Source organism: Centropristis striata, chromosome 16 (assembly GCF_030273125.1).
Source record: "Centropristis striata isolate RG_2023a ecotype Rhode Island chromosome 16, C.striata_1.0, whole genome shotgun sequence".
In the NCBI taxonomy this organism is placed as follows: Eukaryota; Metazoa; Chordata; class Actinopteri; order Perciformes; family Serranidae; genus Centropristis; species Centropristis striata.
Genome location: NC_081532.1, coordinates 9,315,390 through 9,340,925, shown reverse-complemented (window position 1 = coordinate 9,340,925; position 25,536 = coordinate 9,315,390). Strand labels below are relative to the sequence as shown.

General features: G+C 40.7%; 1 protein-coding gene across 2 annotated transcripts in view; it reads left to right on the top strand.

Moving 5' to 3' along the window:
* Positions 1-25,536, top strand: part of slc25a21 (solute carrier family 25 member 21) — a 95,713-nt gene that overhangs the window by 40,389 nt on the left and 29,788 nt on the right. For both annotated transcript variants that reach the window (XM_059353761.1, XM_059353762.1), the window contains one exon: positions 22,072-22,120. In XM_059353761.1, the coding sequence (XP_059209744.1) occupies positions 22,072-22,120 (49 nt within the window). The remainder of the gene's footprint in view (positions 1-22,071; positions 22,121-25,536) is intronic.

Genomic DNA, 25,536 nt, shown 5'->3' with positions numbered 1-25,536 from the left:
TAAACACGCCTTCCCTCTGATATGATTTTCCTGGTGATCCCCTGTCCAGATAAGAGGGAGACCTCTCTGCCTGCCCAGCCGCCTGTAACAAATTACAACCTCCCAGCCATGGAAGAGACGTAGTTCCTGAGTGAGAGGGAGGGGGGGAGAAAAAGAGGAGAGCTTAGAGAGAGTCAGATAGCCAAAGAGAACAACTCAATACCTCTGAGAGAGAACGGAGAGAGTAAAAAGAGGGAAAATGGAAAGCAGAGATTGCCATGTAAAGAATCATTTCAACGATTTGGAAACATAATAACATAATCTCAGTTGTTTTTTCCTTTATTCAAATTGTACATATCGGGGTTGTCTCTATCTCTGCTGTGCTCTAGAACACTAATTTGATCAATATTTTGGGTTTTACCTGATGCTCACAACTTTAATTGAGATGTATAGGTGTGTGCACAAGACAGTTTCATGCATGCCTGACTCCCGTGTGCCTTTTTTAGTGTGTGTATTAGTGAGTGATAGTCCGTCTGCAGCCGTGCAGCTCGCCTGCCCTTCTGTCATCACATTCACCTTTGCCGCCCTCATACATGGGCCATGAAATTGAGGAGCTGGGCGCTGACCTCTAATAGAATACGGGTGCCTGTAGGTGTTTTATGTAGGTGTTAATGGATAGTGTGTGAATGTCTATGAGGACAGGTGTTAACATGGAGAGGTGGAGGAGCCGATGCCTGTCTCTGTCTAGAGTGTCGCTCTGTGTGTAAGTGTGTGTGTGTGTGTGTGTGTGTGTATGCATTAATAAATCTGTGGATGTTTGTATATTTTAAATATTTTAATTTATGTTTGAGTTTGTCTGTGCATGGTTTAATTTGTATTTCTATATCTGCATTTATGCGTGTGTCTGTGCATTTTTATATCTCAATATTTGTGGAATATATTAAAATTTTTGTGTATCTGTCTGTGTAACTGTCTAGTATATCTGAATTTATATGTGTGTGTGTGTGTGTGTGTGTGTATGTATACATACATTTGTGTGTGTGTGTGAAGAGGCTTTGGCTTGAGCTTTTTATCCATGTCCCTGTGGGACACAGTGTGGTTAGGAGAGTAAACGGTGGTCCATGTTAATACGTTTCCTGTGTCTGGCCCACCATACCTGTGTGGTTCACCTCGGCACACACTTGCCGTACAACAGATCAAGTCAGACACATACCAGTCCCTCTTTTAGTAACACTGAGGACTTTGAGGAGGAGTTTGTGCAGGATAGATACAGACGGCTGAGACATTTTGTCCTGTGCAGACAGAACTTATATGGTTATTTCTGCTTAACTACATTGTGGCATTTCAACATTTTTAGCTGTAAAATATTAGTAGTTTGTGATTCTGGTTAAATTGCAGGAGAGGATTGGCAGCTATTGGTTTTTAGTTTTGCATGCAACTGGGTTGCGTTTTGTAGAAAACCTGATAGATTATTGCATAAAATATCAAGAGGACTCTGGTGTTCTCACTTCCAAGCTTTGGATATTTTTTTAGCATTTTAGCATTGGCATTTTAATTAGATATAGTGATTGCAGCAATATATCACAATAGGCCTTATGCAGGAAGTGATACACACATAAATGCTTATATATATATATATATATATATATATATATATATATATATTACTCATTGATTTCTGTGATTTTTCTCTTACCAAGATAAGAAAAAATGGCTTGTTTTAACAGTCCACAAATTGTTTGACCCACGCATGGAAGCTAAGTAAATATCAGTCAAATCAACATTATTATAGATTATACATTATTGCATTTATATATTAGATTGTAATGATTTGTGAGTTGTTTTTCCCCCTGTAATGCCAATATTGAAAAATCATATTTACGTTGTTTTTTCAACATTCCTTTTTTTGGTGGTATCTCTTTAATTCTTAGGCATGTGCCAGGGTTATTGCACATATCACATCACCTGCCCTAATATAGTGTTTAGGGTGCGTTACCTTTGCTGATAAAAACTATGATCATTCAGCTCACCTGGGTAAGATTTGGTTATTTAAGAACGACCTTTCTTATTTTGTCTCTTTACAGAAAATTAAGACAAAATAAGAGAAATTTAAGAAAATGTTTCTTTCAGAGTGATATATCACAAAGTGACAATGCATTTTCCTTGTAAATATGGCCATGTTAATAGAAAACACTATTTAATCTGGATGGTTTAATTTTATCTCAATTTCTCAACTTTATTTCTCTCTACCTCGCTATTTGATTGTTTTGTATTTGTCCTCTCTTTCATGTTGGTCAGCCATGCATTCACATTGTGTTTACCCAAATAAACACCTAACTGCTAACACAGGAGTCGCCTCCTCCACCCCCATGGTGGCCCAGACACCAGCCCCTGTTATGACAGCTCCCAGCGCTGTCTTGATTTAGCCAAGGCAGGACACACACATCCGCAGTTATAATTCAGTAATTTGTGTTTGTGCATTCTGTGACAATTGTGACAAATGACTGGCCTGGAGTGAAATGCCAACCTGCCCCCCCTCCTCCCTTGTTTCCTGCCCGGCCCGACGCATGCTTACACTGCTCAGGTGTACGCTGAGAGGGTTTGCGTGCTGAGCATGAAAAGGCTGACAAGGGAAATGATTACATGGACATGTTTATTTTAAATGTGATTTTTATTGATGAATCATATCAACTTAGGCTAGCCTGTATGATCACATTTAGCCAGTGGGTGGTATGTCGGCTTTAGCTATTTTTTTCTTCTTCTGTTGCAGCGAATCCCTAAAGGGCTAGAGCACATAGTTTGTATCCTTGTCGGGCAGCATGCTTCGCCTGTCCGAACACACAGGCAGCAATCATTTCATCTCAGCCAGCCCCCTCATTTACATTTTCCGGGGCATTTTTCATCATAAGCGTGTTCTGTCATCGATATTTGAGGGGGGAAATTGAGGGTTCGCATCGGAGCCGGCCTCATCAGAACACGGAACCTATTATAGAAGCCAGGCAGCAACAGGAGGAATCCTGGTAATGTTTTAGCTGCGAAATGAATTCCATTCCCTTGGAAGTCCTGTACAGAGTTAGGGATGTAATACTCATATGGAGCAGTTTATGAGGATTAAGAGGTTTTATTTAGTCTATGGGGCCAGCGGGCGTCCTCTCTGCAACCTTCCTCCACCTCGTCCTAGCCTCTCCCTGCTGTCTGCTGGATGACCAGCCAGTTAACACGTGGGATGGGCTCCGAGTCTGTAGAAAGGACTGTTTCTGGTGGTGACAGTGTCTGACTTTGCCCAGTCCTGTGTGCCAGCTACCAGACTGAGTGAGAGTCAGCAGGCCTGAGCTTTAACACCTGCGGCAGGTGGACTTGTGTAGATTTTGGGTCTGCTTTTGACTTGTGGCTTCTTTCCAGCTCAACATAAGTTTTATGTCCTCATGTTTTTACTCTGATGCATTGAGCTGAAAAACAAAACAAAAGCAACACGTTATTGTTACAGCATTTTTTGTACTATTAAAGTGATTTGTGCATTTTTGTGTTTGCTTTTCATCTGTTGATATGCATTTGTATGCATGCGTGTGCTTTAGAGTCTGTGTACGTGTGTGGCTTTCCTCCATCCTTTTCCCAGAAGGAAAAGTTTCATGTTCACTCTCTAACTCGTCCTGGTAGAGGGTCAATTGCAACCAGTTGGCCGCCAGTCTGGTCCAAAGTAAACATTTGGAGAGAGGCGACTGTACAGGCAGGTACCTGGGGGCTCTGTTAGTTGCTCTTGCTTTCCCCTTCCTCCCACTCTCTCACTCTCTCCCCCTCGCTTCCCCCCCTCTACCTCTCCACCTCTATGCCTTCTTCATGCTTGGTGGTGGGCCACGCTCCCCTAAGGGCCGCAGATTGCCAGGGTTGCTGCATTTGGATCCAGCCAGCTGGTCGGCTGGGCTCCGTGAGATGGTCCGTCTCCTGAGACTGGCTCTCAAGAGAGTCTGCTGTGGTCTGGCTAGTTTAAGAGCACTGGAGGATCACAAACAGAGACAGGCCAGCTCAGGTCTATTTGATACACACATGAACACAAAACACAAAGCACATCTCCCTCATTGTGTAAGCTATCAGGAATATGGTTTTCATTTCGGGGCTCTGTGTGCCAGCAAGATGTATTCAGGACCAGGCAGGGGCCACTTTTGTTTTTGTGGCAGGAGAGGGAAAGTCTGCTGCAGATTTGCTGTGAAGTGTCAGGCAGCAGTGCAGGCCGGAGAGCCGGCTCTGCAGCTTGCAGCCTTTTTTGAGCCTGATGGCAGGCGACTCCTTTAACTGGGGCTGGGGAGCGGTCTGCACAGCTCAATTTTGCCCACATTAATCAAACTCACATTTCCTCACATCAGCCTGTGTGCCTATCAGCAGGGCTAGCTTGTTAGCATAATGAATTCAGGTGGTTTCACACAGAGGGCCACAGTCTTCTTAAAGTGTATTCAGTATGTTGGATGATGAATAAATCAAGAACTTTCTGTTTTGCTGCTTTAGTTAGGTAAAAACAGAATTTTCCAATTCCATTTTTAATTATGCCCCTTTCTAAAAAAAAGGGGCAAAAAAAAAAAAAGAGGTTCTTTTAAACTAAAAGCAAAAAAAATATGGAACTGCCTGTATTAATTTCCACATCTTTGATATAAAATCACGCCACATCCAGGTGTCACATATTTGCTTTGCATGTAGCTTTCCTTCACAGCTCCTGTAGGTCGGCTCTGCGTAAAACATCAAAATCTATCATTTCATGGAGAGTTTAAGTCAAAATGGCCTTTTGTGTATGTGGTGAGTTATTTCTTTTCAGGCAGACTTCCTCTTGGTTCGAGTGAGGGGGGCAGAGGGTCAGCGAGGAGAGAAGGGGCCAGGGGGGCTGAGGTGGTGGGGCGGCTGTCTTGAGAGTGAAAGCATGCAGTCAGACAGTGGGAGTGGGCTTGCTTTGCCGTTCATTCATACAGGTGCTTATAATTTGCAGCGTGTGATTAATCATTGTTGTGTTTGGGGGTGACATCTTGTTTAATGGATCTGTCCATCTCCCTTCTTTCACTGTTCTGGAGAGGTAGGCGGTAAGGAGCATGTATAGCATTATGTATTGTAGGACACATACACATACACACACACACACACACACACACACACACACACACACAAAAAGTAAAAATTTACTTCATTGTAGTTTCAAGCTATTTGCGCATTTAAAGCACCTCCACACGAACCTCTGCCCTGATGTTGAAGTCAAAAACTGCCCGGTGTACGATGAAGCCAAATGCAACATGTGTGCGAGCCCACCAGCTGCCACCACACAGAGGCGGTGGTGTTTTCCGTGTGTGTTTGCTTTGGGTGGAGGGCAGGCTGGCTGGTCAGCACGGCTGTAAATCAGAGTCTTCCTGATGGAACCCTGATGGACAGGAACCTAATCTGTCCCCGGTGTGTCATTACGCTCAACCTCCCAGATAGCTACAGATCCTGCTGCTCCTCTCATCTCTTCCCAGGACTCACACACACACACACACACACACACACACACACACACAAGCCCACACATACCTACGTCCACAGCGAGCCAGCCAGGGCAGCCTCCTGGAAACCAGAGACAGTAACGGAGACACACATGTTGAACATAAACCGGTTGAGCCAGTGTCAAGAGTTCATCGTCGGCATCTGTCATAGCAAAGCCAGCGCCCAAAAAGCATTTGCTACTCTCACACCGCAGCTCCTCGCTCTTGCTTCAAATGTACACAGGCCATGCAACTACTGTCGCCAAACTGGCCTCAGCAATGGCTTAACATAAGCAAACTGACGGACCCTTTTAGGCCATGTTAGGATCCCCCACACATAGTAGTGAGTCAGAGCCAAGGTGTCATCTGTTAGTTTTATGAACCTTTACATATCCAAACCCAAAGGAAAATACTGTATTTCCATTTGATGCAAAAATAAAAATGTTCCCTGAAATTCACAAATCAGGATTTTAGCAGCACATTTATTTTTTTTGAAGATTTTATTACTTGTAACCTCAGTGATATTCCACAATTTTATAGTTTGATTCTTCCAATCTTTCTTGTTTTATTTATCAGATGTTTCCAAATGATGTGTGTTACATTGTATGTTTTGGAACTCTTCATACACCTTTAGATTTTATTACTCTGGTTAAATGTAACTTGAAAACTGGTTCTCATTCATAATTCTCTGCTGACAGTTTGTAGTTATTTCAGCTTGTCCGACAAAAAGCAGGATAAAAGCGACCACCACATCCGTGCACGGTTCAGTTGGAGTTTGTCCAACGAGGAGATCTTGACCCAACAATTATAGAATGATGGAGCTGTTTCTTTTGCGTGTTGCTGAATTTCATTAACAATTTCACATCCACACATGTGGAATGAGCTCAGTGAAGCTTTGAATCTTGCTATAAAAGTTTTTGTTGCCTAAAATGTGCATATTTCTGACAAAGATTTTCCAACTAGTTCCTTCTAAATGAGTTTTTGTTACCTTCTGCCTCTCACAAAGCCAGAAACCAGAGAACCAAGGCTATAATCTGATGCCATCACAAGACAAAACGCGGATCTGCTCCATTGACAATGAATCGGAGACTTATGGACTCAAAGAATGTTTGCTTGACCTTTCTCCGCATCACTTCGGACACTGAGTCGGTCCAGAAAGTCTGTCTGTCATTCAGTGCCAATGGAGCAGCTCCAGGGTTTGTCTCTTTAATGACAACAACTAGAGAGCTTTGCCTCTCATTTCCATCTTGAGTGACATGTGATCATGTATACAAGTCTTGACTTAACTGTCTAAAATTGCAGGAATAATGCCATGTTTGCTCTGGTGTATGCTGAGTTTTCCCTAGTTTGACCCTCCCCCCCCGAACTTTCCTCATACAGCACTTGAAGAACCAGTTTCTGTCTCTTTCTGCCTCTCTGCATCTGCTCCCCTATCTGTAGATCTATAGTGTGTTTGTGTATGGCTTAGAAAGCACTGATAGGCACAGGGTAGTAAGGCCTGTATTGTGATTAAGTATGGTTTCCCTGGTGCTGGGCGAGCGATGTGGCACAGTGCCATCTGCCAAAACAAAAGCCGTCAGAGATGCCCTGTCACACAGTGAGCCATTAAGCCCGTATGCTCGCGACAATTAATTACCCACAATTCAAATAACGTTGATAAATCATAGACATAACACAAAGCTGTGCTGCTGATTGCATAATTATTGCATCAAACCACCGGCGTATGTAACATAATCATGGTCTCTCATCAGGCTGAAACCACCGGCGTGCATCTGGCGCGGCATTATGCAATGTTTGGAAAGAGACACAGTGAGCTTGCTAACAATATGTGTGAAGCTGGAAGGGCCTTAACTTGTCCTAGGGTCTTTTATTCAAAGGGGACAAGAGAGCCTTGTTGTGTTTGAATGGTACAGACCTCCTCACAACCCCCTTTTTTCAAGTGCTGGAACATATTTCGACTGTGTTTAAGCAGTGATGGCTGAGTGCATTTACACTTTGGTAATGGCTTCCTGCCTTTAACTCTCCTGGCTTAGGGCAGGAGTGAACCATGCGGGTACTTCCCTTTTGCTACCGCCGCAAGTCCTGCCTCTGCTACTACTGCAGCCTTGCAGCTCTTCTCTTTTCCCCCGCTCACACCCGTCAGCCAAGCCAGTACAGAAAGGACGGACCACCCTGTCTGATTATTCACTCTCTCCTCTACTGTATCACTCCTACATGGATAGTTTGTGGACTGAGAGATCATATCATTCTTCAGGAATGTCCGCTGGTTTTTCAGTCCCTGCTTCATTTGCATTTATCTACCTTGCAGCCTTTTTCTTTGCCCACAAAGATTGTATGTTTAGAAAATCTCCTTACCATGATGCATCCCGAAATGTCAGCCAGCAAGGTTTTTGTTCCAAGCATGGGCCCACAGACGATCTCTACCCTGTCTGCTTTCAACCTCAAGCTATATTCCATCTCCTGAGCTGCAAAGTTACAACTTCACTTGCACATGACAGCTTTTGTAGCTTTAAACGTCTCCAGCGGCTATTGCTATTATGACATGCAGGTGCTCAACAGCCTGTTAACATTAAAGGTGTTGCGTTTTTTGCTCTTTTTAAAGATGAGTCTCTGGCCCTCTGCCTGAATGTCCATCCAGCTCGCTCTAGACAGAGGCTACCATTGGGGGAAGCTTCAACCTATCCATATAGACACAGGGTGTTAACAACTAATTAAAGAATTTACTACCTCACTAAAACTTCATTATTGCTGTTCCCTCCCAATTATTGGCTCTATTATCAGCTTTTATGGACTCAGGTAAGCTTCCGGGGAAAGTTGTGCTTGTTTTAGCTGAGTGGTCAGTTCCGTCCTTGTATAAAGTAACAGGTTTTTGGTTAACAGCCATGAAGCTCAGAGGCTAGAATCTCTGAAGTTTTTGTCATAAAGAGAAATAATCGTTCCTGAAGTGAGACAGTGTACTGATGGATAATTTGCATATGTATTTTTCTTGTTACATTAAATAAAATATGCTTCTGCAGCTGCTTTTCTTCTCCGTCAGGCAGAGAGCCATCTTTTGTGTGGTTCCCACATGTGCTTTCCATCTCTCTCTCTCTCTGTTGGTGTCACCTCTTTGTGTGTTAATCAATCTCTGTCTCCGCTCCGTCCACTAGGTGACAGTAACGACACAGCTCTCCCCTCTGGGGGTTGAGGATGAGATGAGGTGTAATCCTTGTTTACACAAGGTGAATTGGCTGAAGAGTAGAGGTTATGGACTGGGTGGGTGTGTCAGTAGTAGTGGTCATGTTGTAGTGATGTGGTGACGTGGTGGTGAAGTTAATGATGGTGGTGTCTACAGTGGGAAGTCCACTTACTACCCATTTACTATTCTGCTTCACATCACTCAGCAGCATATAAAGGCTCACCATAATGGCCCATTCGTTTCGCTCTGTGAAAGCTCAAAAAAGTATCATAGAACCTTGTTAGTTTTGACTGTTTTGTGTCGTAGTTGAAGTTGTAGTAGTAGTAATGGTGGTATTGATGTGATGTTATTGAACACTTTAGATAAATGGTCATTGTTGAGATATATTCTTTAATACAAGACCTAGTGATTCTTGACTTTGGTGTTGATGTTGAGGTTTGGTCATTTGTTTTTTTTCAGTAGGCTCAGTCCAGTTTGCATTCATGCTACTAACACTTTCAGTGGCTGCATGCTCACAGTTGAAAAAAACAACAAAAAACAACTGTTCTTACTTAACGGGAAGATGACGTTCCACCTAAACTGTGTTGGAAAACTAATGCAATTTGGTTGCCATAATAATGGATTACATTTGACTGTCAACCACACCCAGATTGTCTGTTTGATTAAAAAAAAAAAAACAATACCCATTAAACAGGAAGTGATACTGGCTTGAGGGTGACAACAGACTCTCATGGATAATTTAACATTCATATATCTTTATGTTATAAATACCAATGTCATTTTCCCATGGCCATGGAGAAACAGCTGGTCAGCAGCAACTACAACTTCATGAATTATATCATAATCGCATAAGAGGCACAATATTTGTTAAAGGCAAAGTATCTGTCCAATTACCATTCTGAATATTGAGTATTGTGGTGCTGTGGAGATCTCCTACAAATTATATTCTACATATGATAGAGATACTCACAAAAAAATCACAACGTGATACATTTTTTATATTTTTCAATGAAAATGAGAAATTTTCGTTCTTATTAGTCTTTAGCTACTCTAACAGCAGTAGGTAGAGGAAGATGTTGGACTGCAATGATTAGTTGATTATTTGATTAGTCAATCGATGGAAAATTAATTGGCAAATACTTTGAGAATCAAATAAACTTTTTAGCAATCTTTTAGGCTAAAAAGCCAAACATATGGTGGTTTCGTGCTTCTTAGATGTGAGAGTTTGATTCTTTTGTTCGTCATACCTGATAGGACAATGATAATGATGAAATGACAATGATTTTTAAGACCAGACAAGATGACGCCTTGGCTTGTATTTTCTTGACAAAACAATTAATCAAGAATATGATGGGCAGATTTATCACCAATGAAATGTTGGTTGCAGCTCTACATGTGTGAAGGCCAACTGAGGTTGGGTAGGTGGTGTATCCTGCACAGTCAGCATGTTGTAGCTTGTAATTCATTGGTCATTGTGACAGTTTTTTTGTACACTTTTCCCAGTACTACTTTGGAAGAAGTATTTCCTCTTTATTTCCCCTCCAGTATCAATATCCTAAGACGGTTTTCTGATGTAATTATCAAACATGTGCAAACTAGAACAGTGTGGCCTGATAACCACAAAATGATGCGTAATGACCGTAATAATGTGCATTCAAATATGCCAGGCTGCAAGTAGTCACACACGCACGTCAGCTTAGAATAACAACTTTGACTGAGTTGTTGTTCTGAAGAATAGATGATGTTTCACAACTGACGAGAAGTAATGGAACACACTAAGCATTTTCCACGTTGGCGTCATATTGGCCACATTTCTTCAGTTGAAATTCAGTGTAGCATAAAATTAACCGTGATTCAGGAAAATAAACATAACTGCTTTTCTTTTGCTATCTGTCCATCAGAGCTCCCTGATTGATGATAGTATAGAGGAGTTTGGTGTAGGGATGGGCTATGTATGTTGTCTCACTGTTTTGGTTACCTGTTATCTCTCTTCAAAGAGGACTCCACTTAAATGGCTTTAAAGTACAATATGTCTACTGCTCTGACTGATCTTTATGTTGTAGTTCCAGTCTTAAAGATGCATCTTTGCCACATTTGATTAACAGCTTAATAATGTTGCAACAGTGCCATTTATTCTCTTTTGTGAAATTCATGTAATTACAGTTTGGTAATTCAAGCATTGGTGCCAGCAGCCAAGTAGTGTGTGCTTGTGTGGTTTTCAGGCTGGATTTGACCTGTAGGCATGTGTGGAGGTTTGATGAAATGGCACACACAGGTGAGTCTTAGGGATAGTACACAAAGCGGCTCTGGGAAAGAAAGTGAAATAATTTGGCACTGCAGTGTCAGGTGATAACATTTTGTGCCAGTTTGAGTGATTTTCATGTTTTTATTTGAATTAAAGAATTAAATGGTTTTCAGCTGCTGACTTAGCAAATGTTACCACAGGCTTGTAGAGACAGTTGGATAATGTCTTAAATGTGTGGCTGAGAATCTGAAGCCACATGAAAAATTACTATAATACTCCTGAAGTGTTTCATTAAGGCCTCCATCCATTATACAAAGTATTGGGATTTCAGATATTCTGCTTGCTTTTTGATGTCATGTCACACTTTGTTTGGTGCTGAGTTGGATTTCATCAAATTAAAATTTCTGTTTTATTACATTTAGTAAAAGACCCATTTTGAGCCACAATCACCCAATTTCAGCACATAGAAAACATTTCAGCAAAATTGTCATTGACATTTTTAAGGGAATTTGACAGTGATGGGAAAGTTTTAACGTCCCTCTCGCCTGCTATTGAGGACACTGAGATTTATGCCTTTTGTATTTTTGGTTTGCTGTTTGAGGGGGTTTGACAAACGGTGCCATGCCATTGTTCCAGCGTCCCATTGTTCTGACAGCCCAATAGTCCAAAGAAGTGATCTTTCTTTAACCTTAACCAAGTGGTTTTTGGGCCTAAACCTAACCATTCCTTAACCACTGGACTCCAGTGTGTATTTTTGAATCAGTTGTTGTAACCCATTTATCTAAGTGTTGGACTAATGGGATGTCGTGCTGTGTGTTGCATTTTACAATTTCAATTGCTAACACGCACTAAATATCAAATTACTTAGGTTACGGTATACCAGGGTATTCAGATACCGTTTAAAGATGCTGCTCTTTCAGTCTATGTCTGATGTGTGTGCAGGGAGGATTGCACACAAATGCCGCAATGTACTGTATAGTCTTGTGAGATGTCAGAAAGGTAAGATGGTATGAAAAAATGTATACAGCCGAAGCCTAATACCACTGGTGTTGATACCATTTTTTATATAGTATAATAATGTGACTACTTTCAGGCCAATCAATAGATCAACTGGCTCAGAATTTCACCATTAGAATTGTATTCCTGGTCATTGTCCTGGTCAATTCTATAATTTAACTTAATGAATAAATGTGACAAATACAAATAGTTCAAAGGAATTATTAGTAGGATTTATTTGTTGCACAACATTGAAAGTTGTTGTGACCCCTTAAAGTCTCCTCACTCTAAGTTTGGGAACCACCAGTGAACAATGCTAGCAAGTATAATTAAAAACCCCTGAAGGTTTTATCTGCGTGTTTATATGTTTGCAGAAGAATACCCTTTGTGAAAGGATTATAAAGTTTATTTAGATGGTGACAGGTGTCCTGCAGGAGTTGGAGACAATTTGTTTAAAATGCGATTCCTCATGAAAGAATCAGGCAGAGATGACACGGAGCACTTCCTCTCAAATATCAGTTAGACCAGGTTTTGCATCCATTTTGTCCCCTTTTCTTCTGTTCCTGTCACCCGCTTCCGCGCTGCTGGTGTGTGGATTTGCATCAGATGGCCATGTGTAGGAAAAAAAATGTGACCACAGGTGTCAAGAAAACAGTCACAATAATGACAGGCTCTGACACTGACAGTGCTGCACTGTCGGCATGGTCTGTCTGTCAATCTGTCACTAGCTTATCATTAGTCCTTCAGCTGGCAGCTCAGGCCCTGACCCAGTCAATAGCACACACACCTCACACACGCGCCTTCACACGTCCATCAATATCACAGAGTTCATCTCAAGTTTGACAGACAGGGACATACCCAAACTGTCTCTGTATAGCCAGTGGGGAAAATGTGCCATGACGCATGACTTCCAACAATAAATCTAAACTTAAGACTGCACACTCAACTGAAAAATCAATTTATCATTTAAAAACAAGGTATGAAAGTCAATATTTATAAGGCTTTTGTTTATGTAAGTGTGTGAAATAGATATGAGAGGTGTTTTTCGAGGGTGTTGGCCAACTGTTATGCAAAAAAAGAGTATCAGGTGAAGCAAACAAATGAATCTTCTTTTTTTTTTCTCTCCCTCTTTTCACCTCAACTCATGCATTGATGGGGGCTGACCTGTAAACAGGATGTGCTGCAAGATATGTGTCGTTATTGTCAGGAGCTCGTTCAGTATAGCATGAAAGAGCCGTGTGTTCTAAGAAGGCGAAATAACAATTGTTAACGTATAAGTCACCTGTTTCATGAGACTTAACCTCTTAATCCAGAAATGCTTTATGTACTTAGGAAAAACCCATATTTCACAATCACCTGTTTAGAGAAGATGCGAATGTTATACTGTTATGAAAACAAGAGATCTTCAGCTTTCAGAATCCATAAACAAATTGCATGTTGTCCAAACTATGTTATTTGGAAGTATTTTAAAAGGGTTTTTTCTCTCTTTTTTTTTGTTGGAGTCAGTACAAAAGTTCCTTTCATAGAAGAAAATAGTCTGAATGAAAATCCTAAATATTTCTCTTTTTTTATGGAAGAAACACTTTGTTGTTGAAGTTTTAAATGCTGCAACCAAAATTCCATTTAAGTCCATTGTTTGAAGGGCACTGACCTGTAAACAGGATGGTGGCTCAGCCGCAGAAACCTCACATTCTCTGAAAATGAAATAATCGGCATCTCGGGTACCAAATGAGTGGGAATATCAAATATTTTACTTGCACAAAAAAGTCACGATTGTTTCTAAAAGCCAAAGATAAAACAAATGTGTAATGAGCTGCTTTGCTTTGGAACAGAAGGAATTATCTAATTTAATTCCCTTCAATTTTTTTTTAAAAAAGCTCGAGTTTTACATTTGATGATTGAACTTTAAATTACTTATAGTGTGGATATAAACACTGTGCTCCCTCAGTGGTGATAATAGCAGCAGCACAGTAGCCAACGCAGGCCTGGCGCGGAATGCTTGGATGCTTGCATGTCTCGTCGGGGGCCCTCAGTTTAAAAAATCCCCCGCTGTCATTGGAGATGGCCTCGCTTGTTTTTCTAAGCACCCTTTGAGCTTTTTCAAGTGCAGAATTAGGGACTGTTTGGGGAGTTAACTGGGACGCTTCTGCACTCCCGAGACAGGAAGCCTGATTGGTGATATCTGTGATTAATAGCTCTCTTTCTCCCCCTCTCCCTTGCTCTTTTCTCTCTACCCCTCTCTTCCTCTCCCCAGATGTCTTGAGCCAGTGTTTTTCTTTTTAAATATGTAAATTCCAGCATAATAAGTTCCTCCTCACTGGTGTTTGTTTTAGGACGGAGAGCAGACTTATGTAGGATACATTAATCACTTTTAGTAATGTTTGCCTGCTTCCGCATTAATGGAATATTTAACTTTTTTCAATGTTCCTTTTAATATATAGGAATTACAGGAATTTTTTTTTGCCATAACCCCACTCTCCACGTGAGGTGATTATATGTTCGTATGACATATTACTTGTGCCATTAATGTACAAAATGGTTTATACTACATTTCAATTTTAATGCGATCAGTTTGGAAGTGTTGCACTGCCTGTTTGCTTTAAAAACAGGATTGTCTCCAAGGCCGTATTTCAATACTATAGTGTGCCTCACTTGGTAGTAACTATAGTTTATTAGCCTCACCTAAGCAGGCATGCCTCATGTTATTTGGGTTCCTTTTTATGTTACATTTATTTCACCCGTTTCCCTGATTTGCCTTTTTGCAGACCGCAAGTTACAAATAACAGTGTAAATTTATTGTTATCTGTCATGGTAGGTTGATATTCTAATAAACCAGCGCTATAAATATCCCATAAAAATTTAACTTTGACTCAAATTGTTAGTTAGGAAAGATAAACACGACTAAAATCAACACAATCAAGTCTGATGTTTGAGGAGTGGCAGGTTGGCTCTGGTCCGGAGTTGAAAATATGCATTTTACAATCAATTTAACATGAGTTATTTGTTTAATTATTATTCTTATTGGTTGACCAACGTAATACGTGATACTTAACTCGGTATCTCATTGAAGTTCGTAATCCTGTGCATCTTTTTATTTATCGCTCTATTTATCGCCATGCCATTCTTCATTCTTTCACCCGTATTTTTACCTGAGCGTTAAAACAACCTGAGATTAAGTTTCTATATCATAGCGCCCGGCCCAGTCGCTGATGGATATCGGGTTGGCTTTGTTACCACAGATGACAAATTGCAGGGGAGCAGCAGCTCGCAGGGTTTGTTTAGCATTCCAGATCCGATGTGTTTTGAAAAGTATTAATGGAGGACACAGAGACATGACATATCACCTGCAGGTTCAGTCAGGAGCTCTTGTCAAAACCAGAGCGGGCCTGTAAGGTGAAGCTCTGTCATCATCACACTCTTATGCCTCACCTCACGCCTTGAAACACCAGGACGAGCTGTGATTTTCTGCCTTGGCTCTCAGTGAACCAGGAAATGTATCTTGTAGTTAGATGCTTTTAAAACAATTAGCAATATCTATGCTCATCTTTAAAATACAGTGTTTAAAAAAGCTGTCTGTGAGATTACTTACGTTTTTATGTTGTTGGCACGTACACCTGTGTTTGTTAACCAAGGAGAAAATAACATATCACATAATTTAGCTATTTCCACTGGCTTCCAATGAAAATTCTCCATTATTTAATGAAAGTAATTGAAAAACTATTAATTGCATATATTAGAAAGTAGTGTGTAAGCAATCATTAGAGACTGTAGCGTTTACTGGGTCAAGTTAGCGTGTGAAATGAGCGACCAGTATGTCTCTCATGTATTAGTCCATTTAACTGGGGGAGCTGTGCTTCCTGTGGCAGTGACCTTCTCCCTGTGGCTGCTGGGAATTACAGTCATTCAGTGTGTGTCTCGGCATGATGGATGACACCTGCACCCGTTGAGCAATCGCTCCCTGGCGCACTATTGTTTTTCTTTCTCACTTTTGCGTGGGAGCAAACTGTGCGCATTCCCGAGCCAAAAACAACTCAGATAATCATCTCATCTGCGTGATGTATTATCTTCTCTCTTTGGAAGACAAGTTATCGGACGACCTGGAATGTCTTGCTAATACGGTGGTGGCAGTACTAGTGCTACCAGTGAGGCTACTTGTTGGGCCTCTCCCACAAAAACCACCCCAGCTGAATAAGGGATGATGCAGCAATTTTTAACACCCAACCTCATTGTTTCTGCCATATGGTCTTCTTATCAAATACCCAAAAAAAGCCAAATTCCATGGCTGTTAAACACCGCATATGACGTCAGCTCTGTGCAATAAGAAAACCAGGCGTGGAATCAAAACTATATGTTGTCACAGTATAAAATCTAGCTGTATCCTTGTAGCGCTGTGTTTCCACTGCACAACTTTACACTGTCTTGGCACAGAATGCATTTGTGGCAAATAGCAGTCTTCCAGTGTATATGAAAATGTGTGTCCTAATGGCTGTGCTCCAGACACTCCGCCATTAGCACATGTGCCTAACTGAGTGTTTCTGTGTCTGAAAGGCGCTGGACGACAAGCCCTGTCACTACCATTGTGCTTCAGAAACAAGAATGGAATCTCACAATATTTCACTCACTGATGCATAGCAAAGCCATATACATCAACCAGATGGCAGGTCACTGTAATATTACGCTCCTCCTCACTGGGGGAGGTGGGAGCCTGCAGGAGAAGCTGGAGCCAGAGAAAGGAAGGCCGAGCAAGGCAATTCAGTAGCATCCTCTCCTTTAGTTTGTCCTCACCATGCTTAGTGACTGTGCATCAGAGGCTATAGAGGGGTGTGAAGTGCTCCCGGGAGTGTGTGGGTTCACAACTGCTGCACTCTATGATTAAACAGTAGTATGTGCTGACAGCTGGAGTGTAAGAGCATGATGCACTGGGGCACAGTGGTGCAAGAAACTGCCACACAGTGGTGTCGTGGAAATTGCATATTAATAGTGTCTTTCGGCCTAGATGCAGTTCTATGACTTACCATCAGAGCTAAATCACATGCTGTGCTCCCGTCCTTAATACCTTCTAGTTATTACATAACTTCATATAGTTCACTGTTGTACACTATGTACTTGCGTAATATATGGATTTTGACAGGGTAGTGTCACCACAAATCCGTTCTGTAATTACCGGAACCTTGATAGCCTTGGGCATATTGGCTCTGCGCGATGCTGGCATCCTCTTGTCTAATTTCTGTTTTTTGGAGGCTGCAGCCATCTGATGCTACAGTGAAGATACAGATGGTAGATAAAACTAGACCTAAGACCTAGGAAATCCACCCATATCAACCATGTCATGATAGCATGGCCGGTCAAGGGACTTTGAAAATGGCCATCTCATCTCAAGATGAAAATGACCTATATGGGCACCCACAAGTTTCTCCTTTACAGGCATCGCCACTTTATGCTAATCCCATAGAGTTCTGGGCAGTATACATGTGTTATTATTGGCCTATTGTATTTAAATATTTCTGAATACTGGGGTCCTCAAATAGTCTTGGAATTGAAATAAATTGGATATGACTGGAAAGCTTAGACTATTCTGGATTAATTTTCTTCATTTGTGATGATGTTGGTCCCTTCAACTCATATTCTCCTATCTTAATGTTCTAAGATAAAAGCACTCTAACCTTTCAACATTTGAAAGGTGATTAGGCATCTAATCAAAACATGTTTATTACAGATTTTTGACTGCTAAAACTTGACACACAGTGATCAGCTGCATTTTTACTTCTGTTCCCAGCTTTCAAAATGTGTAAACCACTTCTGTGTGGCATCTACTGTTGACCTGCTATCCCTTCCTAAAGACTCTATACCCACAACCCTAAAAAAGACAAAAAAGGGTCTATGGTTGGGAGGTTGGGGTGGAAGAATGAATTGCCGCTGCACATCAGACAGGCTTCCTCACTGTCTCATTTTAAATCTCTTCTTAAAACCCACCTCTTCTCGTTGGCTTTTAACACCACATAGAGTGTTGATTTTATGTTGATTTTATGATTTTATGATTTTTTGTATTTATTGTATTCATGCATATTATATTATTATACATTTTATTTTATTTATTTTTATCCCATTTTTAATTTATTTTATCTTATTGCATCTTACTGATCTATTGTTTACTACATCTCTTTGTATTGTGTTATGTATTTATTGTTTGTGCAACACTTTGGAAACCTTGTGTTTGCTAAAATTGTGCTATATAAATAAAGGGGATTGGATTGGATTGAAGAGGGTAGCCAATAATGGCTTTTATCCGACTACAGTAAAGTGGTAAAAACACATGTATAACTTCAATTTGTATGGTTTGGTATTCAATTGCAGCCATTACAGCTTCCTCACTGGCCATTTTCACAAGTCCCCCATCCCTTCACTGTTAGGAGTGCAACCACAGGTACTCATAGTGCACTGCATTTCTCCATACTTGCAGTATGAAAAGTAGCAAGTGTAAGTAAGGAAGTATATCATTAAACATTTCCTGCAGAACTGGAGCAGAAACAAATTGGCTCCCTAAAGAAATAAAGAGTAATTAATCGCCTCACTAAGAATAGCCTCAATAGATCAAAATGTACTGTGGCAACAGGTTGCACCTTTTGTTGATCTGTCATCAGTTATATAAATGCAACGCCCTCTTCTGCAGCTTTTTTTTGCATTGTGATTGACAAGACACACAAAAGCATTTGTTTTCCATTGACTCACTTTTTCTTAACTGGAAAGTATTTCACTGTTGCTTTTGTCACCTTGTTGTTGCTGTACATATCTCTCTCTCTCTCTCTCTCTCTCTCTCTCTCTCTCTCTCTCTCTCTCTCTCTCTCTCTCTCTCTCTCTCTCTCTCTCTCTCTGCCTCTCTCCCTCAATCTTCTTCCTCTCCCTCTCCCCTAATTTTATTAGGTTTATATTTCAGTACAAATGAAACCTCCCTGATGTTTCTTTCAGTATATCCATAAAAAAATAAATGGAGGGTGTTGTTTGCTTTAGAGACTGTAAAACCCTCTGAGGCAAAATTGTGATGGGGGCATTCTGGGATATGACAGAAATCACTAAATGAAATGGAAACATGGACGCAAATGACATTACATCACCAAATTACACATTTATTGTAGAATATCTCAAATTGACTGAGCTAGGGGTGTCACAATTGCAATTCAAAATTGAATGTTTATTGAAATGAGCTTTCAAGTTTTAAATATATTATTTAAAAGCAGGATATGCCATTTAACTACATTATTTAAATTTGAACATTTGGCCTTTGTGAGGGACATTACAAAAGTCTAATGGTGATTTTTTTCTTTGATACTAGAATACCTCTTGTAGCATCTGTAGTAATTTTGAAAGTTTACTGAATCGTAGTATATTGAGTAACCCTGCTACCTAGTAACCCATTTATACAAAGCTCGTACAATGGTCAATTTAGGATTATGGGAGCACACTTTCTCTTCTTTTAGTTGTTTTCATAATCCCCTACAGCCTGTCACCTCATCTGCCATCACCTGTTTTTAAGGTGTTTCGTCAGCAAGGTCGTTAGACAGATGCTAAAATATACACAGCCTAGTTTTGCATTCACACTTGTCATCACTTCCTGCTTCTGCAACTGCCATCTTGAAGATACCACATGCATTACTAACTGACATTAACCTAAAAACACTGGTTCAGAGTGGACTGAGACACAGAGCACTTGGCGGGGTGAGAACTGACCTGAACACACTGAACTAATCACTGTATGTGAATGGCACAGTGGGGCAGGCCTGTTAATTAGCAAAGAGTGTTAACTACTGCTGCCTTTCTAAGTTAATGAAGCATTCGCTAACCTGTATCCTTTAGAGATCCTGTAATCTGAGGTTTACGATGAGGCCCAAAATCTAGTGTGAATCATTTTAAGTGAAGTATCCAGATGTGAACAGCTGCTCTGGTCACTTGCAGGTACAAGAAGCCAATAGCAGTGCACGGCTTCAGTTATTAATTAAAAAAATATTCAGGGTATTTTAAGGATGAAAGGCAGACACATGACTTCAAACTGGATAATCTAGGATAAGGAGTCTTTACCTCGCAATATGTTTTCTATCATCTATTTATTACACCTTGCCTAGTTACAAATATAAACAACACATACCTTGCCCATTGCCACAAAAGTTAGCTTTTAGCTACAGTTTGAGTAATAATTAATGCCAAACTCTTTGTATCTTAGTATCTCACATTATTGAGGATAAATAGATTTAATGTGTTATGATAGACTATGAATATTGAGATTAAACTGGAAATGTTTTCTTGGTGAGATATCGGCCTAAATGTAGTGATCTATCAATATATGATACAGAAAGCAGGGCTTGTAATACCTTTCCTTGCATACTTTTTTTTTTACTGTGTAACATTTAAAATTGAATGCACCAAATTTTTTAGATGCTCTATTTGGTGCATTTGTCCTTTTTCTGCACTCCTTTATGTTTTGCTTCCACTTGCGAGCCAAGTGTTCTGTTTGCATGAGAGTGCAGACGCGCTTCTTTTTTTCCCAGACTTTACTCTCCCACCGCTACATCACATGTCAGAGCTTGTTCGGTCATTTCCCAGCCTCTTCGTGTTTGCACAGTGTAATCTGATTACCTGCTGAAGGATTTGATGCGCCTCCTGTTCACTGCAGGCCTGTTAATAGCAAGAAAATGCTGTGTCCTGTATTTACCTTTTTAATGCAGTATCATTAACAACTATAGTCAGGTCAAGTGAGCCGTGACGGATTAAATTTTGTTTGACTCTTGCCTTCTGGTAGCTTGGTTCAGTATTCTCCTATTTGTACATTAAGATGCAACTGTAGACAGTCATTTTTTCTGTGGTATTTTACTTGATAATTACTTCCCTGGAAAACCCCCAGAAGACAAACTCTTTTATAGACAATATGTTTAATTGAGCAAATTAGAAAGAGTCCATATTGCACAGCAGCTGTGTACACACATGGTGGAATCTGCACGGCACCGGGAAAGAGATGCAGTGAGTTTAAAAAGTAAAGAATTGATTGAGTCAGAAGGCCTCCGTGCCAAAGCAGTGGCTTTTCAACACAGATGCGGATAGTTAGCATGTGTGTGAAACCTCAGCGTCCCTCACTGATCAACCCAGCTGCATTGATTCTCCAGCTGCTGGCACATTGCTGGGTTTGCATGGATGGTATGGTTGGTGGCTTCAGTCCTTCAAAATGCAGAGAATTAAAGTCACTCATGGGAACTTTGGAAAGAAGTCTCACTCATTCAGACCCATGCTGTTACAAGGAGGACAGAAGGCTCAAAACACCAAGAATTACTGAGGCGACCTTTAAATCAACCAGACTGATCATTAGCGTGACGGTGAGGTTCTGGTAAAAGTTTGGCAGGCACTCTTCTGTCAGAACCATTTGGGGAAATACTATTTTACTTACAAAAAACCTGCTGTAATATGCAAGGAAACAAATCACACAAACAACCATCTGCTAACTTTTTCCCCAGTTAGCAGTTAGTCATCTTATCAGATTAAGTTTAACTTGACCTTTCACATAAAACATCAGTTTTATGTTGCTATCTGATCCCTAAGATGACATTCCCTAATGTCAGTGGCTGATGTTTATCTGTATTACATAAATTGTGCGCCAGCTTCAAGTTTTGTTGGTAATTTGCAGTCTGACTCGAACAAACAAGTCCTTCATTTTTTTTTTTAGAATTAGATTCTCTTTGTTTCCCTTGCACAATAGGAGTGATCATAGTAACAAAAAACAAACAAACAAAAACGGTATCATCGGTTAGCCTAATTGTTATTTTAGACTTCGATAGCAGCCAGAATTTCACAATTTGTGAACCATTTCAGGAGATACCAATGGGCCCACTGTAAGTGCAACTGCATATGTTGTTTATTGACTAGAAATACCTTCATGCTTGTTATGTCTGACCAACGGTCTGAAATCCAAAGATATACACTTTACAGCAATACAAGACAAAGAGAAGCAGAACATTTGTGAAGCTGGAACTAGCGTCGTGACTTATAACAATGAGTCGAATTATAAAAAAAAAACATAGAGAAAAAGTCCTGACATCACTTCCAGGGGAGCCTCAAACTGAGAAGTTAACAGACAGCATTTTGCTAAACGTCCGTGTTTACTAAAATTAATTAACCAGACTATTTCTACCTTTCAGGTCTGGTGGAGATCTGCTTGATGCATCCCCTCGATGTAGTGAAGACAAGGTAAGCCACTAGGGGTGTGACGATGCTCTCAGCTCACGAGACGAGACACGATATTGGGTTCATGACAACGAGATGAGACGAGATTTTAAGAAAACTAAAATGACACAATATATGACTGGACCAACAGACTTTTATTTAACCGAATTGCACATGCATTTTGAAATGTTTTATTATAACTCTTTACATTCGGGGCATCCCGGTGGCTCACACTGGTAGAGCGCTTACCATGAAGGCCGTGTGCTTGCTGCAGTGCTGGCCTGAGGTCCCTTTGGTGCATGTCTTCCCCTCTGTCTCCCCCTTTCTATCTGTCTCTATCTAATAAAGCAGTAAAATGCCAAAAAAAAAAAAAAATCTTTATAACTCTTTACATTCATGATGTAAGCATGAGCTTACTGTGCACAACATCAGCAGCTGATCATAAACAAAGCAGCATGGCTAATTATTATGCACAGCATCTCCGCTGATCTTATAAATAGTGATCTTGAATTAACCGGCATGTTGTTGTAAACAAACGGAGATCGCTAAGTGAACAACTCCTGCAGCAGCAGCACATACACACTGTACTGCTACAGAGCTAACTGTTAGCCTATTAGCAATTTGCAGACTCCGGCTCTACAGCTGTAAGAGACTGCTGCAGGAGGACTGTGCCGCTTCGATTCGTTCTTACCCTTCTTAACGAGCCGCCGGCCCCTGTGACGTCATTCTGGCTGCTTGCTGCTTCCCCTTCTTCTCCTCCTCTTCTTCTTTTCCTTTTACTGCCCCCACAGGTCACAAATAGAAGTTTGGACAGCTCACAAATCTTGCGAGACACGCAACGAGAAATATCGTCGAGTTTAAACTCGAGGCACGGGATCTCGTCACACCCCTATAAGCCACCCATTCAGACTTAGCAACTCATACATGAACTCATATTTTGTGTAATTTTACCTAACATATAATCTACTGACAAGTAAGCCACTTTTAGTCCACATCTGTCTTGAATCGTCTTGGTGGGTATTTGGGTCTGTGCAGTGAGGTTCCGACCATACCAGGTCTTTTTTTTTTTCCCCAGCTGGCCAGCTCTGCACTCATTCTCCACACAATGGGCACCAATGCCAAAAGCCTTAGACATTTTGTGGAAAATGAAATGCATCATTTACCCATTCGTTCCCCACACAATGTTACATGTTTTTATGTTTTGCAAATCACTCCCATTTTTTAAATTTAAGAATAAAGATATTTTTTTCTCTTTTTTAGGAACGGCCTGTGTTTTTTGAAAAAGAAAGGCACTTGCAGGATCAATCAAATGCCACTAAAAGCACTGCATGTGTCTACAGTAATAGCTTGTTTTCTGTTCCTGTCTCCTGTTTGCGTGTTATGCAAGAGCGGCAGCAGTCCCGAGCCGCTGAGTGATCAGGAGCCTCACACCACAGTGTCTCAGCCGGCCATAAACAGGTCGTGGGCTACTACTAAAGCTTTATAGTCTTTCACAGGCCTAGCCAAGACCTCTGGCTTCGTTCTGAGCCCCCCTGCCCCATTCACTACTTGTCAGTAAATTGTGCTGCTTTTTTTGTCATTTACGGCAGCAGTTTCTTGGTAAATAAATTGCTTGGCGTGCCTTTTAAAAAAGTGAGATGGTTGCACTTTGAAGGCAGTACCACCACCAGAACACAGAGAAGGAAACGCAGGGATAAAAGCCAGGGGTTAGCGGTGTTGTATTAGTCGATATTTGATACTTTGAAGGCACACAGTCTGATTTATGGTCATGTGTTGAAGCTATAGGGGTTTATTACAGGTAAGGTTTGAGCTTTGCCTGTCCGTCCTCACACAGGGTCAGGGTTAAAAGTGCACGCACTATTTTCTTTGTAATGCTCTTCCTTAAAAAGTGGTAAAAGCTGCTTTAAAACTGGACAGGTTTATCTCTTTGTTTTCTGTTTGTGTCCCCATGTGTTTGTGTTGATAGGCACTTTGTTGCTGAAAATGAGTCTGGGTAAATTGATTCCTTTTGGTCTTGAATCTGGGTTTACTTGTTTTTTTAACAGAATAGTCTTTCTTCTTTTTAATTGGGAGCTTAGGATGATGTCAAGAGTGTCTTAACAACAGGAGGTTGCTGCTTAATTTGAACGACAGACGTAAACGCAGAAATAAGCTCTACACGTGTAGATATGCATGCATACTGTAGATGCATGTTCACACACTTAACATCCACACATGAATTCATAAACCAAGCATACATACCAGCTAATTGGGACACTGAGGGAGCTGAAATCTATTAGCAGGAACCTTGGAGCCGAGAGTCAGACACAGACACACCTCCACTGGGTCTCTCTCCCTCTCTCTCTCCCAGGCATGGCTCTTATTAGGCACCGGCTCCTGCTTTAATGTCCACCGGTCCAAATTGAACGGCAACTGGAGTAAATTTACTTTTTTCCACCAACTCAGAATCAAAGGGATTTTTTCCCCCTTTTCTTTCTCCCTTTTTCCTTTTTTTTTTTTTGCAAGGTAAACTTGACTAAATGCGTACCTGCCTGGGAGCTGATGTTTACCTATTTTCCAAATGAGGGTTTATCTTTCTTCTCTTTCTCTGAGGAGGAGGAGGGGGCAGTGGATTGCACATTTAGGATTTAGGAAAAAGAACAGTTGGCCAAATACTGCTGTTTAATAACTGTTTCCAGAGATTTTACATGACTGCACAAAATTTGAACTACATATGAGATATTTCTAAAGCATAATAAAGAAGGTCAAAATGATTAGCTAAATTATTAACTATATTGTCATCTTCGGATATCTATTAAAAATACTGATGTGCAAAAAGCTTTTGGGTTATAATAGAAAGTATTCGAGTAGACCAGACTGGACGTTGCTTTAGATATGGGACGTAAAGTCTAGTCAGATGATTCACTTTTTGCCTTTGTTGTTGCACTTTTACTCCCCGTTGCGTGCTCGCTGACCAGTCGAGCCATGACCCCTGTTACTCACCTTTGCTAACAAGTACATCTATCTTACATCTGAGGGACTCCTGTGGAGCCCACCTTCCATCAGCGTAACTTACTACCTCTTTCATCGTTGTGAAAGAGTTGAAAGTGTACAAATTTATTCTGACCATTTTGAGAAACGAACAAGCTGGTAGAGGTTCAGTTTCTTGCTTCTTTAACTGGGCAAATGACTATAAATGGCATCAGTTCTAGTGTGAATTGACCCTTTTAACAGAGGACAGTGAGTTTGAGTCTTTTCATTATGAAGAAATTTTGTTGGCTAAAATTTCAGGAAATGCTGAAACATGCTAATTTCAAGTGTTTGCTTTGTCTGAAATAAAAGTCCAAAACCCAAAGATAATCTGTTTACAATTATTTGAAAACTCAGGAAAGCAATTTTGATAATATCAATCTTCAGTTAAAAAAAATAATTAGCTTCAGTTCTTTAGATACAATTGAGTG